The 18863-nt window shown below is 57.4% G+C and overlaps 2 protein-coding genes across 6 annotated transcripts in view; one reads left to right on the top strand and one right to left on the bottom strand.

The window, feature by feature from the left end:
• The first annotated feature begins 1414 nt into the window (after positions 1-1414).
• LRRC10B (leucine rich repeat containing 10B) lies at positions 1415-3335 on the top strand. The gene has a single exon (XM_055312805.1). It carries the CDS (start codon positions 1415-1417, stop codon positions 2291-2293), a length of 879 nt encoding a protein of 292 aa, XP_055168780.1. The 3' UTR covers positions 2294-3335.
• Positions 3336-7551: 4216 nt separating this feature from the next.
• SYT7 (synaptotagmin 7) overlaps positions 7552-18863 on the bottom strand; it is a 61462-nt gene continuing 50150 nt past the window's right edge. For all 5 annotated transcript variants that reach the window (XM_055312705.1, XM_055312711.1, XM_055312725.1 and 2 more), the window contains 5 exons: positions 18011-18281; positions 14198-14367; positions 13675-13789; positions 12961-13160; positions 7552-10669 (listed from right to left, as the gene is read on the bottom strand). In XM_055312705.1, coding sequence (XP_055168680.1) covers positions 10565-10669; positions 12961-13160; positions 13675-13789; positions 14198-14367; positions 18011-18281 — 861 coding nt within the window. In that variant the 3' untranslated portion in view covers positions 7552-10564. The remainder of the gene's footprint in view (positions 10670-12960; positions 13161-13674; positions 13790-14197; positions 14368-18010; positions 18282-18863) is intronic.

Raw genomic sequence — 18863 nt, 5'->3', positions numbered from 1 at the left:
TCAGTTACAGGGTCACACCAGCCAGGTTCAAGGGGAGGTAGGGTGGAGGGGAGGAGGCACAGAGCCTGCAGATGCTGCTGCCTGGCTCTAAGTTCTACTCGCTGTATGACCTAAGACAAGTTCCCTAGTCTCTCTCAGGCCACTTTCCCACCTTTCATATGGGACTAATGATGCTCTCCTTGAAGTTTTGGCAAGAGAGTTAAATGCATCATCATGAGAAGATTCATTGTTTCTATTTATTGGTGTGGTACGTGATTAAGAGCACAAATTCCAGCCACTCACCAGCGAGGTGACCTTGGGCAAGTCACCCACCTCGAGTCGAACCCTCGGAGCCTTAGTTTCTCCACCTTTAACATCGGGGCGATGAGGGTGCCTACCTCAGACGTGTTGCCGGGATTCGGTGCAACGCTGTTGGTACAGCGCTGGGCACATGGCAGCTGGGAGTAAACGGGAGCAGGAGCGAGGGTTTCTGCCTAGAGCGCTGGCAGGAGAGCTCCGAATGGTAGGCAAGGAGGCCGGGGCACACAGCTGTTGGGGAGAGCTACACAATGACCGTGGTCGGCCTTGGTGGCGCTCAAAGGGGCTCCCGGGTCCTGGTCCTCTGCCCACCGCAGCCACTCACAGACCTGGAGGGACGCGCCGGAGCCCGGAGGTGAGCGCACTGGCGAGGAACCTGTAGGCCCTGGGGGCGGGGCCTGAGGACGGAGCCCAGCCCCGCGTCCCCCCAAATCCCCAGATATGACCCTCCCCAAAAAGGGCCGGAAAGTGGCACGGCTCCGAGTTACCATCGTAAAGTGACCCCGGCGGGGAGTACGGCGATGAATGGCCGAGAGCCACTTTCCTTAGGTCCTCGGTGCCTTCTAACTCGCGGCGCCTGGTCCACACTACTGGTCGCCACACGGCTCCCGGTGCTGGAGGTGTAGACGGCGTCGGACGTCGGGCCAGTGCGGCGCAGTGCCGGAGCCTCAGGGCGCGGCCCTTGAGTTCCCCCGCGAGCGCCTGCTCCCGGGCGGGCCGCCGGGACCCCACTCGGGTGGCACCCAGGCCCCGCCCCGCTCTGCCCCCGTCCGCCTCATTGGCGGCCGCACGCGCGTCGGGGTTGCCAGGGCGACGGGCCGCGGAGCCGCGAGTGCCAGCGAGCCCGAGTCAGTCGGCCTCCGGCGGCGGGAGCGGGGGAGGCCGCGGGCGGGCGGTGGAGTGCGGCGGCCGCGGCGGCCGAGCCCCGGGCGGGCGCCTCCTCCCCGCCCGGCCCGGCCCCCCTCCCGGCGCGGCGCAGGCCGGGGCGGGGGGCCCCAGGAACCCGCGCAGCCTCGGCCCCGTCGGGGAGGCCCGGGGGCGGCCAGGGCGGGGCGATGCCGGGAGGCGGCGGCGGCGGCGGCGGCGGCGGCGGCGGCCCCGGCCGGGGCCCGTGACCATGGGCATCGCCGAGTCCACGCCAGACGAGCTGCCGTCGGACGCGGAGGAGCAGCTGCGCAGCGGCGAGCAGCAGCTGGAGCTGAGCGGGAGGCGGCTGCGGCGGCTGCCCGGCGCCGTGTGCGCGCTGAGCCGCCTGCAGAAGCTCTACGTGAGCGGAGCCGGGCTGCGCGAGCTGCCCGAGGAGATCGAGGAGCTGCGCGAGCTGCGCATCCTGGCGCTCGACTTCAACAAGCTGGAGCGCCTGCCCGACGGCCTGTGCCGCCTGCCTCGCCTCACTCGCCTCTACCTGGGCGGCAACCGGCTGCTGGCGCTGCCCGCGGACTTCGCGCAGCTGCAGAGCCTGCGCTGCCTCTGGATCGAGGGCAACTTCCTGCGGCGCTTCCCGCGGCCGCTCCTGCGCCTGGCGGCGCTGCAGTCGCTGCAAATGGGCGACAACCGGCTGCGCGCGCTGCCCGCCGAGCTGCCGCGCATGACGGGCCTGCGCGGCCTGTGGCTCTACGGCAACCGCTTCGAGGAGTTCCCGCCCGCGCTGCTGCGCATGGGCCGCCTGCACATCCTTGACCTGGACCGCAACCGCCTGGGCGGCTTCCCCGACCTGCACCCGCTGCGCGCCCTGCGCGTCTTCTCCTACGACCACAACCCGGTCACTGGGCCCCCGCGCGTCGCCGACACCGTCTTCCTCGTGGGCGAGGGCGCCGTCGAGCGAATGGCGGAGCGCGACGAGCCCACGCCCCGGCCGCCCCCCCGGCGCCCGGCTCGGGCCTTCGAGGACGAGGAGGAGGAAGACCTACTCGTAGGGAGCAGTGGCTCCCGGGCTCTGGGGCTTCCCGGGGGCAGCCTTCCTGCCCTGGAAGCCGCCCCAGGACTGGGCACCTGAGCCCCATGCTCCGGGCGATGGACTTGGGCCGTGCTGGGGGCAGGGGCTCTGGGAAGGCCTGTGGGAACGACGGACCCCTGCCTTGGGGCAGCAGAGGGGCCGCCTTGGCCCAGCTGAAGGGACAGGCAGGCCTGGGGAGCCATCCTCACGTATTCCTGGTTGATAAGAAGCCTGCCCCCTGGCTCATCGCTGGGCAGTCCTCAGACCCCGAAGTCCTGGCTTAGTCTGTCCGCTGTGGCTCTGTCTAGGCTGGCAGAGTCCCTGACAGCACAGTAGAGATGCTGGCTTCCTTCTGGAACCAGGGCACTGCCCACAGAATCCTCACCCCTGGCTGAGTCTGGATGTCCAGGGTTCCACACCAACCCTCTTCCTCCTGGAGTTTGGATCTCCCAGACCCATCCTGTCTGGTACAGGAGCTGCTACCTCTGGGGTGGACCACATGCCTGTGGGAGACAGACTTGACCTTGGAGGAGGGCCTGGGCTACGCCCCAGTGCCCAGGACAGAAGCGGGGAAACTGGGATTGGGGCCGCAACACCAACACCGAAGCTGCCCTTGCTCCTCCCCCGGGCTCATTGCACATACCTCCCTCTCCAGGCATCCTAAACTTTGCTTGGGGGAGGGGGCACTTGGAAGGCAGGGTCTCCACCCCCCACCTTTATTCTGTTCTGTTCTCTCGGCTCATGCCTGGAATCTTGCTGGAAGAAGAGCACGCTCTCTCCCTTTCCCACAGCCTGAGCCTTCCAGCTATCAAGTTTGAAAAGAAGCCACTGTGCCTCTAGGGCCTCCTGCATGGAAGAGAGAGGTTCTCTGCTCTGGGAATCTGCTCCAGAGCCTCCCCCACTGCCTGCACTCTCCGTTCCCTTAAATGGACACAGTCAGGGTGGCTGGCACTGCGTGGGGGCCTGGGACAAGCACTGTGTGCCTCCACTCCGTCACCAGGGACAGCCTCAGGGGTGAGGAGTAGGGTGTCGCTCTGCAATTCCCAGGGCCGAATCTTTCCCATCCAAGCAATAACGGGAAGAGGGGGCCAGGGCCAGGGACACTCAGGGACATCATCAGGGGCTGGGGCCCCACATGGTAGTGTTATCTTTAGGAAGGAAAAAAAAAACTGGCTGTAAACATAAATTATATTTCTTGGAGAAAGAATGTGCGTTTCCCACATGCCTGTTTATTTATAAGCCCTGGGAGCACCCGGTCCCATCGCTATGGGGAACCTGCACTTCCCTTGGCACTGCCCTCTGTCCACATGCCCCAGCTCTGTGTCAGGCTGCCCATGGCCAACAGTCGTGTCCTGACTGGGGAACTAGTATCTGTCCTCAGCTACAAATGGCTTTGGCTGCTCGAGGCTAGTCTCCTGTCTCGCTCTCACTTGCTCTGCCTGCCAGGCACCCCTCTCACCCCCTTTTCTGTCCTTTCCAGCTTAATTTGTAGGTTCCTGGCTCTTAATATAATTTGAATCTCCCTCAAGCTGGGCTGACCTTTCTGTCTTCTTTTCACTGGTACACTCCCCACCCCCACCCTCTCGCCATATTTCTATTCTTCCCTCCTTTCATCTCCCTCACCTGGTTTTCCTTTTTTTTTAGTCTCTCCCTCTTTATCTCTTTTTTACTCTGTCATGGTATTACTTTCTCCCCTGGTGGTTCAGGGGAAAAAAATAAAAATTTTAAGAAAAAAATCTAAAGCATCAAGCCTAGAGGCCCATCTCCCATGAGAAGATGGTGCTAGGCCACCATCACCATGGTGACAGGGCTGATGTCATACAAGACCCAAAGGTCAGGTCCAGCCCAGCAGCTCTAGCGGGAGGCTTGGGATGGATCTGGGAGCAGTCGGCTTGCAAGTGAGAGACAAGACCTTGAACAGACAGAAGGAGCTGGTGTGTGGGGAAGATTGGAGGCTGCCTCCTGCTCCAGGAGGACGAGGGGGTCAGGGGCTTGGCTGCAGACCTTATCCCTCCCAGGGTTCCTCAGGTGCCTCTGCTCCCCTTGCTGAAGCTCTGTCAGGACCCACGGGCCTTCTGGGATCTGGGACCTGGGAGGAAGGAATTCAAGATTTTAAGATCACTCAAGATGGGAACGCAGCAGACCAGAGACTGTCCTCTTGCTCTATGACTCCTACTAGGGCACAGAGGAACTAGCCCTGGGTCCAAACTCAGAAGGCGTGGGTTCCAGTCCTAGTTCTGCTTTTGACCAAGTGACCCTGGGCAAGTCATGGTCCCCTCGGCCTCAGTTTCCCCATCTGCACACACAGCTGTTGGGTTTATTTAGATCTGATGCTACAGCTCAGGACGCCATGGAACCTGGTGTTTGTCTTCCTTCCTTTCAAGCATATCTTAGATGTAGGGGAAATAGGGGTTTGGGAAGAGCCACAGTCACCCCAGAATAACTGCTGGCCCCAATAGCCCAGATTTCCTTCCTCTCATTGGTGTATTTCCCTGTACCTCTCCCACTGCTTCTCTTGCCTGAGAACTCTAGGTGGGGCAGAGGCCCCGTGAGTACCCCTGGGCCACTTCCAGGAACAGAGGGCCCTGCCTTGCTGCATTGTCAAACATGGCACCCTTATCCACAGCCACTCACTAGCCAAGCAGGGGCTGCCAAGGCTGAGTTTCTCTCCAGGGAGAGTCAGAGCCCAATTCCTAGCTTTGCTATTTGCTTGCTCTACCACCAGGAACCAGTTCCTCTTGGAAAATTAGTTTGGTTAAAGTGGCTGTTGATTCCTGGCTTGAGAGCACTATTGAGGGTAGTCTTGGTCTCCATATGGAAATGGAGAGACCAGGGTAGGAAGGGGGCCATTGCCAAGGACAGCTGGGCATCATAGATCCCCTCAGTGCTGAAGACAGCACAGTATTGGGAGTCCCAGCTCACCCCTCATCTAACTGCCTGTGACTGCTCACTTGGCCTTGGGGCAGCAGGAAGAAGGGGAAAAGACTTTTGGGGGATATTTTTAACAGTGGTCCTGTCCATAGTGCCCCAGGTTGTCTGGGGCAGTCAGTGGCAGGTGGGCTTTGGGGGAGAATGCTGAGGAAGCCCTGCAAGAACTGTGTTTGTGCCAGGAAGTTCGGCATCAGAGCAGGAGGGCAGGCAGTAGGGACGGTGATGACAAATGAGCAGAGGCAACGGCAGGGCCGCCTATCCCAGTGCTGAATCCACACCCTGGGAGATCCCCTCTGTCCTAAGCTGATGGTCAGATCTCCATGTGTAATGGGTGGGACCTGCTCTTGCCCTCTCCCAGAGCCTCTCCAGAGCCAGACCTGGCCAGCAGAACAGCAGAGACTGGTGTGTGTGTGCATGTGTGCATCCTTTCTTAACTTTGTTACAGTCACCCCCGGCTCCTGACCCACCCTCTGGGGCTTGGGAACTGGAGGCCCTGCCCAGAAGCACCTCCCTGCCTCCAATGCCACTATATTGGCTTGCTCAGCCACCTGCCCCAAAGCTTCCTTAAGACACCTGGGCGCTCTTGTTCTGAGGATGGACGTTTATTAGTACACTTGGGTGTGCCACACAGAACATGTATTCAGACAGGGGTCCCTGCCCAGGGGGGCTTACAATCTAAACAAGACACAACACACACACACATGCACATACACGCAGGACACAGACACTGGGAGCAGGGCATCTTCAAGGGACATGAATAGTCAGGGGAGCCACAGGCTGGGGCATACAGCATGTTCAATCATTGTCTGTTGGGGAGGGAGAGGAGAGCAGGACGTGGCCCAGGATGGCTTTTGGGAAAGCAGTAGGATCCAGGAGGGAATTGCATGAGGCAGAGCACACCAGAGGCCACCAGTCCCAGGCACAGGGAGAGATGGGTAAATCTCTTGGTGAAGGCATGGATGCAGAGAGAGCCAACAAGGTGGAAGAGGGAGAACCAGGCAAAAAGTCCAGGAGGAGCCCCTGGGCAAGGGGCTGCCACATCTGCCAGGCTTGATGTGTGTGTGTGGGGGTCCCTGCTTTCGGGCCTGGCTTTCCAGAGTCATCGTTCCAGAGAGATCCTGAACAGGCCTGGGGTGCTCTTCAAACTACTTACCTGACCTTAGGGCTCCCTCTAATCTCTGGGACAGAGATCAGAAGCCCAAAAGAAAAAAAAATCCACCTTTTAACGAACACTGAAGCGGGGTTGTAAGAAATTCATGGGGCAGAAGGGGACAGGGCAGCATAGGGCAGGCAGCCTTAGGTGGGGGTACCTGGTGCAGGGCAGGGAAGCAGATGCCCACCCCAGGTGCTGGGAAGCAGGGGTGCAATGGCCCCCTTTGCTCTGGCGGGGGGCAAGGGCAGTGGGGGGACACATGGTAACAGAGGTGCGGTTGTTCCTTTTGTGTCTGCGACAAATTAGCACCTTCCTTCTAAAGTACCCTGAGAGCTGCCAGGCCTCAGCTTCCCCCAGGCTGTGTGTAGGGTGGCAAGGAAATGGTTATTGCTCTTTCAAGAACTAAGAACACTGGTCCCAGGAGAAGGACATTACTTGCCCGGGACCACAGTGGCTAGAGAAGGAAGACACCAGGGCCCAGTTTCTTCAGACTGGGATTTGACCATGGCCTCTTTGGAGTTGGAAAGACTTTTCTAATCCTACAGGATTAAATCAGAAAAGGGTGGAGAGAAGCCAAAGATCCGGCCAACAGACCTGGAGCTCTTTCTTTGTCCCCACAAGGACCAGGAAGGAGACACTGCTCTGAAACCACAATGGGCCAGCCAGCAATCAGAGGGAGGTTGGGAAGGTGGAGGATCCCGCTTTGGATTGTCTGACCTGCCTTGGAGGGTTGTGATGGTCCCCTGGGAACCAGGAGGTAATGCTGGGCTGGGTGAACCAGAGGGTCTCAAGGAGACTCCACTCCCGACAAGCCTCACTTCAGGCCTGATCAGGATGGATGTATGGCTGCTCTCCTGATTTCTGGGCAGTTGGTGGGTTCAGATTCTCGATCTGAGCATAGGCTGGAAGCTCAGGGAGAGCCTTATCACCAGTGAACCCAAATCCCAAAGGTGACAAGGGGGAGACTCAGTCCCAGGCTCCCCATCCCCCTCACGCCACTGCCTCTTCCCCTGGGAGGTGAGGTAGGACTGGGGCCCGCAGAGGAAACAGCCGAGGCCCTACTTTTTCACGATCCTTTATTGATCAGAACGGGCCCTGCCACAAAAAGCAGGGCCCATTCCCACAAAAATATGATTTTGCAAAGAGGAAATCTTGCTGGCTTAGAGGGTGCATGTGGTGGAAAAATTTTGTATGGTTCTTTTTTTCCTTTTTTTTTTTGTCCTGTTTTTCTTCATTTCTCTTTGCTGCATTTTTTTTTCTCGTCATAGTGGGTTTCTGCCTATCTGTCTCTCTCTCTTTTTTTTTAATAAAACACTTGCACTCAAGGACTCCAACATAATACAAACAGCGGCCACCAACCCCCACCCCTGGGGCCCCAGCCAGGCTGGGGGCTCTGAAGGCCCCCTTGGCTTTTTTGTGGCTGTTTTCCTTGTCCCTTCCCTGGCGTCTGGCGCCAGTGGGCAGGTGCGGGGTCCTGTGGCAGGTGGAATTTGTACAGCAGTTATGTAGGGAGACGGTCACAAGAAAGGATACCTGAACAAGGTAACAGCTAAGTCTAGGGCGCCCACAAAGACAGCAGATGACGCTCATGAAGGGACCTGGGACACAGTGAAGAAGAGATAGATGGGCCCAGGCCAGCCTCGGCTATCCCTGGAGACTGCGGGGGGGGGGGGGGGGGCAGGCAGGCCTTGCTTTCCGGCTACAGTAATAATACTTTGCTCCCGGGTAGCACCTTCACAGTCCTCCTGCCAAACCCCCAGGTCAGGTGACGGCGGCCTCACAACCTCCCCTATGAGGTAGGTGAAGTATTATTACCATCATTTTACAGATGGGGAAACTGAGGCCCTGGGAGTGTGGGTGATCTGCCCACGGTCCTGGGCGGGTGGCAGGGCTTCCGTGCCCTCCCCCCCATCCTCAAGTTCCCCCATTCCCTGTTCTCCTATAGCTTTAGCCCACCCCCGCCCTCACGGCCTACCGCCCCTCCTGTGCCAGCCCGCTAGCCCTCCGCCCGCTACTGCCTCTCCCTGGCCTCGGGGCATCGCATCTGGACGTTGGGAAGACGCAGGCGGGCAGGGTTCACCTACACGCCTGGGTGGTCAGATTGGGAGCAGGCTCCGCCCCCGAAGGTGCTCTCTGCATACGATTGGCCGAGAGCTGGGGGGGCAGGACTCGGAAAGGAGGGATGCGGTCGCCACCCATTGCAGGTTGGTTGGTTGGTTCAATCCCCGCCCCCCCTCCCGCTCCGCCTGGGGCAGGGGGATACCCGGCGGGGCTGGCGCCACGTGGTGGAGGGACAGAGGGTCTGAGGGGGCGAGGGGGTGACAGATCCCTCGTCTTGCAAGGCTTCCCACAGCCCCCCTCATCACTTGTACACAACGTTCCGAGTGCTGCCCTCCCGTCCCGCTGGGGGCTGGTCGCCAGCCCGCCCAATGACCCTGCAGGTGGTGCAGGCCTTCATCTTCAACAAAGGTACAATACAGAAAAATCGGGATTTACGAGAAATGTGGGTGACTATTTGCTTTACAAGAGCACTCTTCAATCTACAAGACGATTCCCCCCCCTGCTCTGGAGACTCCTCCAGACCCTCTGGGGAGGGGACGCGGGCAGGGGTGGGAGATCCAGTGCAAGCGGCTTGGGCACGGGCAGCTCGAGGGGCAGCCTCCTGAAGGCCAACGGCTCCCAAGTTCCCAGGCTTTGGCGGTGCTCTGCAAGTGGGGCCCTAGCCGGAGTCCCCCCTGGGGCCCGGCCCACCCGGGACGCAGCTGTACGCCCAGGCCGCGGCCGTAGACGTGGTGTCCGGGCGCCACCCGGCGGCCCGTGCCGGAATGTCAGCCCCGTGTGGTATCACTACCAGCCCCCCGCGGGGGGCGGAGCGGGCTCGAGCAGGGATTATCCCGGAATCCGCTGTCTCCAAGGGGAGGCCAGCTCTAGTCTCTTCCGCGGCTGAGGCAGAGAAGCCACAGCTGCTTTGTGCGGGGCAACCTCAGACTTTGCACAATCTGGACTTTCCCCTGCTTCCTTTGCCTGAACTGCGGGGCAGAAGGAGCTGCTCCCAGGAAACGGGAGGGGTGGGGAAAGAAAGCTGGGCTACAGACCCCACCCCCAAATGGAAGGGACGGCGTGTGAGCACAGGGGTGCCAGAGGTCTGCATAGACAGAGAAGCAGCCTCCTGGGAAGCAGGGAGAATGTTGCCAGCTTGGCTGGGATCTGAGATCTGGGAAGGCTGAGGGTGTCTGGATGGACGGGTGTGTTAAGGGAAGAGAGCTAGTGGGGGCTTGGGACCCCTGAGGAGGAAGAGAGGGGGTCCTGGTGGATTGTGATACACCCAGTAGGTGCTGAAGAGATGTGAAATGATGTTCAAGAGATGAAATCAATTGACAAGGCGCTCCTGGAGAACTTGGAGCAGAGAAGGGCATGGGGTGGAGGTGGCAGGAGGCAGCTCCAGGGTTTGCTCCCCTTCCCCACCCCACCTTTCCCCTCTCACCACGCACCCACCTCTCCTTGCCTACCCCCAGCCCTGTGCATTGACCTCTCTTAGCCTCCTGCCCCACCCCACTTTACGAAAGCCTGCACTCTGCACTGCCGACCCCAGGAGGACAGGGAAAGTGTGCCCCCACCCCCATACACACATGTGCACACACATGCACACGCGCGTGCACACACACACACACACACACACACGGTGGACACGACGCCAAGTACACACGTTGCAGCTCCAGGACCCTGGAGCGGGCTATATACTATCCTTGGCATTCAGGGCCCAGCCAGCACCTGAAACTGCCCTGGGATGGGCCTCTCCCATCCATGCTGGGGCCAAACGCCTCAGCCTCCCCTCTCCTGGGCCCACATCGGGAACTAGGGAGAGGGCAGCTTCTCTCCACTCCAGGCGCTGCCTTAAAGAAAACGGGGGACTATGCCCACCTGGCGGGTCTCTGGAGGGATCTGCCCATCTGCCTCTTTGGCCTTCACACTCTCCCCCACTTCTTTAGTATCAGCAAGTTAGGAAGGCAAGGGGCAAAGCAGGAAAATGGCTCCCAGCGCCCCTCCCCCAGAGCTGGACTGGTGGAGGATGAGGCTGGTACTTCCTTGAAATGGGGCCCAACCGACTCCTGGGACCCCTCCCTGGCCAAGCCCTCAGGGTCCTCCCTTCACCTATGGTGGGGGGCCAGGCCAGGCATTGTGCATAAAGTGGTGAGGGCATGATGGGGACCCAGGCCCTCAGCCCCCTGGGCCTCCCTTGGCCCCACTTAGGCCTTGAGCTGGTGCCACTGGGCCACCGGCTGCCGGGGACGGGCAATCATGTCCTTCCAGTGCTTCACCTCCCCGGGCCCGCTCTTCCATGACAGGTAGATCTAGGGAGAAAGGGAAGAGCAGGGTATCAGTGACGATCTCAGAGGCATTGTCCCCCGCCCCCACCAGGGGGTGACATGCCATCTCCTCTGCCTGCATCTTAAGATCAGGATCATGGGGACCAAGGAGCCTCCACCAACAGTGACAACCTACCCTCGGAGGTTCCCTCCTCCTTTCTCCTCACCAGCCTGACCTATTTTCCTTGCTGTGCTTCCCTCTGGGAGCCTGGGCATGCCTGGCCATTTCTCCTTAGATTCCTGACCTGTTTTGAGGTGGGTGTGGAGGCAGTTAATCCCATGCCCTTCCCTGCCCTGTTGGCCACCATCTACCTCTTCTCACTTTCAATTGCACCCACTTCCTCACCACTTAGTGAGGTGAGGGCTTTATATACTTATAAAGGTCAAGGCTTACTGAGGTCGGGGCTTTATATACACAGATCACCGAATCCTTACCTGTGAGGCAGTTGTATTATCCCCATTTTACAGCTGGAGAAATGAAGGTGCAGAGAGTGAACAGACTCACCTACAGTCATGGAATTTATAAGCGGTACCGAGGAATTTACATCTAGGCCTTTCTGGCTCTATACTACAAGTCTGATCCTTCTGGCTTGTTTTAGGAGCTTCTCAGCCTCGTGGAGCTGTGTGCTAGCTGACCCCAGCCTCGTGACTTATAAGCACAGGGCTCCCAAAGCTACCCAGGCCAAAGTGAGAACCAATCCTTCTCCACCTTGGCTCAGTCAGCCGAAGGTAGGACAGTTTCAGAAGGAGCTATAATTGGTATCTCAAGAACCCCCAACACCAAAAGGCTAGGCTTCAAAAGAGCTTCGTGGGGTGCCTGGGTGGCTCAGTGGCTGTGTCTGCCTTTGGCTCAGGTCGTGATCCCGCGGTACTAGAATCGAATCCTGCATCAGGCTCCCTGTATGGAGCCCGCTTCTCCCTCTGCCTGTGTCTCTGCCTTTCTCTCTGTATCTCTCATGAATAAAAAAACAGAATATTTAAAAAAAAAAAAAAAAGAGCTTCAAAGTAGATATGATTACTTGGCCCTTGGCCTGAGCTGGTCAAGGAGGGGGCTTAGTAGGCTGCAGGCTTGCTTGGAACACATGACCCTGTTGGGGTATGGATGATGCTGCCCTGAGGAAGGGTGTTACTAGTGCTACTTGTGACCATAGGTTGGCCATCATATTCCCTAGCCCTTGCTATCCTCTTTGAGGTCAGCTGCTTTCCTGGACCCCAGTAGCTAAGTTCTCTATCTCCATCTGAGAGTTGTCTCCATTTTGGCCCTCTTCCCCTGTGGGGGCCCAGGTCACTCTTTCTTGTTTACCCCATACAGGGCCACGCCCCAGGTAATGTGGATTTTTTCCTCACATGCTCCTGGTGTCCACCCTTCCCCTTCACCTGATCTGCCCTTCCACCTATCCTGATCACTGTTCTGCACTGCTCCTGGCCAAAGCTCTGTGCCCCAATGGGCAAACATGCCCTTAGTAGGAATGCCTCAAAAATTACTTTCATTATAATGGCAGCTCACATATACATGCTTTAAGCGCTGTGCTAAGCACTGATTCCCAAGCCCAAACTCTCGACACTAAACCATAAAAGAACACGGGGACAGACATTTCAAAGTAGAGAAACAGAGGGGTTTATGTCACAGAATCACATCCTGGAAAAGCTCAAGGCCAGATATGGATTTTTTTTTTTTTTTTTTTTTTTTTTTGTGAGTATATGAGGAGAGATCACTTCCTACAAGGAGAACATCCACGGATCTCAGGCAATTGTTACACCACTCTGTGAAGGGCTATAGGGTCAGTACTACTAGCTCCATTTTACAAGTGGAGACTCTGGAGGTCAGGGAGACACATGACTTGCCCAAAGTCACACAGCTATTTAGCAGCAGATGAGGTGAGAACTGAAGCCTGGTCTTTGGAGCCTGACTGCAGCTCTCGACTCTGCTCCACATAGCTCACCCTCTGAAGCTGGGACATGGGTAACACTGCTCTGTGGTCCTTATCCTGCCTGAGGGTCCTGTCCAGAACACTCCTTTTGCAGGGATCCAGGGCACTTCTTTCTCCCACTTCCTCCTTTCCATGCCCTTCCAATGATCTGTCCTGTGCTGACCAACCCACAGTCAGACACTTGGGGAAGGTTTTGTCCTGTCCCCTCATTTTTGGATGAAATGGAGGCCCAGAGAGGGGAAGGGACTGGTACTTACCTCTCCCACTGCCTATCCCCGAGCTCACCTGCTACCCCTGCTGCTCCTTGTGAGGACAGGTGTGTCGCCCCACCCTCCAGGCCCCTACCTTGCCAATAACGTCATTGCGGCTAAGCTTGTCCTTGTCCATGACGGTGATGATTATGGTCGTCTCCCTCAGCTTCTCTGTGGGTATATCGAAGGCAAAAGACTCGTTGAAGATGGGGTTCAGGTTCCTCTTCATTGTCACCGTCTTCTTCTTCTCCACCCGCTTGTCCTTGTACATCAGCCACACCTTCACGTAGGGGTCTGGGGGATAGGCAGGAGACAGGTCAGAGGGACAGTGAGGGGGCTCCCCAGGAGAGGCTGCTGGGGCAGGAGGGACTGTGTGCTTTCCCTGGAGGGTGAGGAAAGCCCCAAGCAGCAAGGAGAGGCATCTGAGGGACCAGTGCATAGATCAACTGGAAGCAAGCTTGGCCATCACCCAGGTGCCCTACTGTGGACACAAACAAGGACACAGAGCCCCACAGAGGCCTGATCTGGCCCAAGGTCATGGATGAGAAGTGTCCAGGCTGGCGCTGGAGCCCAGGTCTCTCCTTCTCCTTGATTCTGGTCAGGACAGAGTCCAAGATGATACAGACCCTAAGGGTTCTCCCATGGGGGCCACCTAGGACTCTAGGGTAGAGGAGCTGAGCCCAGAGGTGGGGTGAGAGGGCTGGGGTGAGTGCCACAGCTCAGACCCTGCTCCCTACATCCAGCATGAGCCTTGTGTTCCCACAATCTCCCCGGTCCATCCACCCTCTGTGTTGAGAGGCCTCAGCACCTGATGTGCCCCCGATGTCCATGGCTTTGAGGTTCCGGGCTTTGATGATGTTCACGATGATGGAGTTGGCAGAGGGGTTGTAGCAGAGAGACAAGAGCAGCTCCCCTCGGCTCCCCTGTGGGGGACAAGGTTGGGGGTGAGCCTGGGCCATGGGGAGAGGTGCTCCCCCCTCTTGCCTTGGCTCCCCACGGGAGCCGTGTGGGGACTAGGGGAGGGAGGTCAGTTAGAGAACTCTGTGACTGGCCCCACTGCCCCAGGGCCTTCCCTGCTGTGGCCTGGCAGCTCACCCACCCCCATCTGTCACTTCCATCACACCTGGTGTCCCCTCATCTAGCAGCTTTGTGCACCCTCCCATGGGGTCCCTGCTCCCTGAACAGAGTGCCAGGTCCTTCTCACAGCTCAGGCTATTCTCCCCAGGTGCCAGCACCCAGTGCTGAGACCAAGGCTACAGGTGGACTAGGACCAGATCTGCCAGCCCCAACCCACCAGCCCCCACACCAGGGGCCCGCAAGAAGGGCCTTACACTCCCATCGCTGCATGGCTTCAGATCCTTCCAGAAGGTCTGCATCTGGGTCAGGTCCACCTTGTTGAGAGGGATGGACACCTCCCCAATGGGGTCATTGCGGCTGAACCGGTCATAGTCCAGGACCTGGAGGTAGAGGACCCTCTGCACCACCTTCTCGTAGGGGAAACCTGGGAGACAGACAGCATGGATGAAGAGGGGACAGAGGGGCCACATGGGGCCCAAGCAGGTCCATGCTCCAGGGCAGGAAGTCCCTGAGACCGAGAGGGCTGGCCCTGTGCCTGCCTGTCGTCCCCTCACCGAGGCACAGCACACGATTGTTGAATTCAGACCTTCCTGAAGCGTCAGCAAGAACTGTCACTGTCCCATTTGTCCCTCTTAACAATTCTCCAGGTGGACAGCACCTTGTACATTTTACAGGTGAGGAGACGGCACCTCAGGTGGCTTACATTACTGGCCAGAAATCTCCTGGCTAATAAAGAGAAGACCAGGGACTGGTTATGCACTCGTTAGTCACATGTCTGTCTTGGTGGCCAGGGCAGTGGCCCCTCTCTCCCTGGGCAGCCCTGCCACTGCCACTCATCCAGGGACAAGCCTGGGCAAGTGGCCCTGTCTGAGATGGCCACGACTGCCAGAAAGCAAGCCCTAGGAGGACTCAGGCGGAGGCAAGTGGACGTAGGTCCCGAGATTCCACGCTTCCCCTTCTAGTACATTAGCCTGTCCTTCATCGTTCCTCAACAAATCCTGAAGCTGCCCCCTTCTCCACTACCACCCCCTCATCTAAGCTGCTGGAGCATTTTGCCTAGATAGTCACAAGAGTTTCCAAACCACCCTCCCTGCCTGCGCACTTTCTCCTACCATCCATTGTCAACATAGCAGAGCAATCCCTTAAAAATAGAAATCCCATCACGACATTCTCCCACTTAAAGCCTTTCGGTGGCTCCCAGGGCACTTAGAGTAAAAGCCATGTGCCCTGCTTTGGCTCCGAGTCCTTCTGTACAACCTGGCTTGACATACTTTCCTGCCCCTCCCATGAGCACTCTTGGCTCAACGGTGGACTCCGGCCACACCGGCTTCCTTACCAGCTTTCAAGCACCAGCTCCTGTCTGGAGGTCCCTCCACCACCTGCCCTGGCCTAAACAGGTCTCAGCTTTCCTTCCTGATGTCCCAAATGGCATCAGGTCCCCTGTTCTCGATTCCAGCACTTTCTTTTCACATCCCACACTGTGGGCTGTAATACAGACTCATCTGTTTCCTTGAATCTGATTCCCACCAGGCTAGGATTTCCAGGAAGGCATCTCTGTCCTTAGCCACAGGATCCTAGTGTCCAACACTGTTTCTGGCACGTAGTAGGCACTCGATAAATATTTGTTTAAATGAATCAATACTTGAAAGGATAAATAAATAGCAGCCAAATGGCCTGATGGAGCAGCAGGAGTGTGGGGGTGAGGAGGCCACGCAGGCAGCCAGGGGAGGGAGGCTGAGGAAGGGATGAAGCCAGAGTCATCAGGCCTGGGGAGGCTTGGTCAGGGGAGGGGCCAGCCTGGGCAATGCAGGGGGTGCAGGTCAGCCTAGAGACCTGAGGTGGTGAGATCCTGAACCATGGTGTGAGCAAGAAGAGAGGATACCTGACACCTTAGCCCAGCTGGTGGAGAAGATGGAGGGAGAGGAAGAGCTCTGGAGGGTTCTAGCACTTCCAGCCAGATGTTAGAAGCAGAACTGTCTCTGATAGGAACTGGTGTGCTGGAAGAGGAAGTCCTATGTTTCCTAGCCCCTGAATTCCTTCAGGTTTTCCTCCTCGTACTGAAGGGGACTACATCTGGCTCATCTTGGATTCCCCTGGGGACCTGCTCAGGTGACCTTTAGCATCGATTCAGGTGAAACGGTTCTAGAAATGTTAGAGGCTCCAAGAGGTCCCCACACCTGAGTCAGCTCTCTTCAACAGCAGAGGAATCTCTTATTTGGCAAATGCCATCAGAACCCATCCTGAATGGCCCCTATTCTGGGAAATGTTTTCCAGCACCATCAAGGGGAGCGTCTAGTAGATGGCCCACAGCATCGGCCATGCAACGTATGGCTCAATTATCTACACACCTATGTCCTCCATTAGATCAGGAACACCCTGAAGGACAAATGGCTCTTGTTCTCTTTTGCACCTCCAGTACCCAGGATAGTGCCCAGCCCGTCGTTGGTGCTAGATAAATGTCTGCAGAAGAGACCAGGGAATCGAAGTTCTGCCTGTAAATCTCACCCCACCAGCTGGCCTCATTCATCCATTTCCAGACAGCTGAGCCTTTCACTGATTTGTCTCATCTCTAATCTGGCCCCCACACTGACTTGGGGAAGACAAGGGTCTGCAAACACACAAGCACCCACTAGCTCACCCTCAATGATTCAGCTGAGGTGAGCTGGTTGTCATCTTGCAGAAGGGGTGAGGTGCCAAGTGGTTGGGACACCAGGTGGGGAAGATTCCCTGGGACGCACACTGAAAATTTTAGAGGGCCGAGGGGCACCTAGCAGTTGGAGTGGTAGGGTTTATTCTCATTGGCTGACCGTGTCTCAAAAGGATAACAGCTTCTCTAAGTGGAGTCCAGGCACCAAAAAGGCCTGGAACAGAAATCACTCCCTGAACACAGCCCAGCTTCCTGGTTACCTTGGATCCTCAGAGATAAGAGATAAAGGTGGCCTTCAGAAGGGGTGCAGGAGAGAGGAAGGACATTTGTCTCAGTGGCCTCTAGGAGCCAGATACATGTTCAGAGCTGTTATTCCTGTGTGTCTGGATGTGGGCGGGGAGAGCAGTATGCAGTGTAGGGTGGGGAGGGCTCGGAGCAGGGGAACAGACAGTTTCTTTAACAAACTAGTGTAAAGGGTTTTCCAGGTATTATAAGTCCTTTCATAATTTCCTGATTTGTTTCATCCTTGCTATTGCTATCTTTGCTTTTTTAAAAAAATATTTTATTTATTTATTCATGAGAGACACAGAGAGAGAGAGGCAGAGACACAGGTAGAGGGAGAAGCAGGCTTCCTATGGGGAACCCAATGCAGGACTCAATCCCAGGACCTCGGGATCACGCCCTGAGCAGAAGGCAGACACTACATCACTGAGCCACCCAGGTGTCCCTCTATCTTTGTTTTATAGATGAAGAGAGCACAGCACAGAGAAGTTCGGGAACTTGCCCTGGTCACACAGCCAAGAAATAAGTGGCAGAGCTGTGTTTCAAACAGACAGCCTGGGCCATAGCCCATGTCTCAGCCACTACACTATGCTCCTGGTTCTCCACTTGTGGGTCCTGAGGACCACTCCCTTCCTGCCTGCCCTCCTCAGGATGAGTTCCATGTCTGGGCAGGAACCCCAGATAGTGGCCTAGCTGTGCTCCTCAGCCTCTGGCTGTCATACCTGATCCCAGCTACACATAAAATGCATCAGGTTGGGCAGCCTGGGTGGCTCAGGGGTTTAGTGCCACCTTCAGCCCAGGGCCTGATTCTGGAGACCCGGGATCTAGTCCCACGTCAGGCTCCCTGCATGGAGCCTGCTTCTCCCTCTGCCTGTGTCTCTACCTCTCTTTGTTTCTCATTAATAAATAAATAAAATCTTTAAAAATAAATAAAATAACGGGGATGATGAATTCCTTAAAAAAAAAAGTGCATCAGGTTAACTGGGCTGAGACACGTGCCTGTGTGGGTGAGTACCAGCAGGCCTGTGTGTGGGTCCATGTGTGCTTCCAGGAGCGCATTGGTGTATGTGCCTCTGGACAGGGCCTGGTGCAGGGGAAGAGGGGACTTTGGGTGGGGGCGGGGCAGCAGCAGCCTCACCTTCAAAGAGGAAAGTCTCATTCCAGTGGGGGTTCAGGTTCTTCCGCTTCACCTTGGTCTCCAGCTTGTGCTTCTTGTCTGGCAGAAGGTAGATCTTGACAAAGGGGTCGCTGGTGCCACTGAAGTCCTTGGCTGGCAGCTCCTGGGCCTTCATGATCTTCACGGTGAGGGTGGACTCTTGGAAGTTGTAGCCGACACTGAACTGGATCCTGCCCAGGTTCTCCCGGCTGCAGCCCTCGTGGGCCTCATCTTCTTCAGAGCCTGGGGAGAGCTGGGGGTGGGGGGAGAGGGCAGCAGGGTTGGGGAGGATTCTGCTTCCCCCAGGCCCCCACCACAGCCCAACCACACTGAGGAAGCCTCCCTGTGCTTGGAGCCAAGTCCTGCTGCTAGGGGCTTGCTCTCCCTCTGCTCACAATGTGGGGCTGGTGGTGGCCCATCTCTGTCATATTCACATCTGGGCGAGGGTGGTCAGGTCACACAGGAGGGGCAGAGCCAGAACAGCCCCTGTCCCCCTACCAGGAACCTGAGAGCAGTGTGCACCCCCCTCCCCAGCCTCCCCTAGAAGCTCTGGATCGGCCCACTGGCCCTGACCCATGACCCAAGCTCCAGCACGCTCAGGTTTTGGCTCCCCACTCTCCTCCCCAACCCCACCCACACAGCTGCCTTGGTGTCCCCTGGGTCCCGAGCTCCCCTCCTGCTCTCCACCCTTCACAGCCAAGCCAGGGCCCACTGTGAAATGCACCAGCACAGAACCTGGGCTACAGAACAGATGAGGGAGGTTGTTCACATCTCAAAAGAGTTTACCGAGATACTTCTTTGGAAAGTGACTCTCCAGGGTTCCAAGGATGATGTG

Source organism: Nyctereutes procyonoides, unplaced genomic scaffold (assembly GCF_905146905.1).
Source record: "Nyctereutes procyonoides isolate TBG_1078 unplaced genomic scaffold, NYPRO_anot_genome, whole genome shotgun sequence".
Taxonomy (NCBI): Eukaryota; Metazoa; Chordata; class Mammalia; order Carnivora; family Canidae; genus Nyctereutes; species Nyctereutes procyonoides.
Note: the sequence above shows the minus strand (reverse complement) of the source record. Positions and strands in the feature narration are given on the sequence as shown.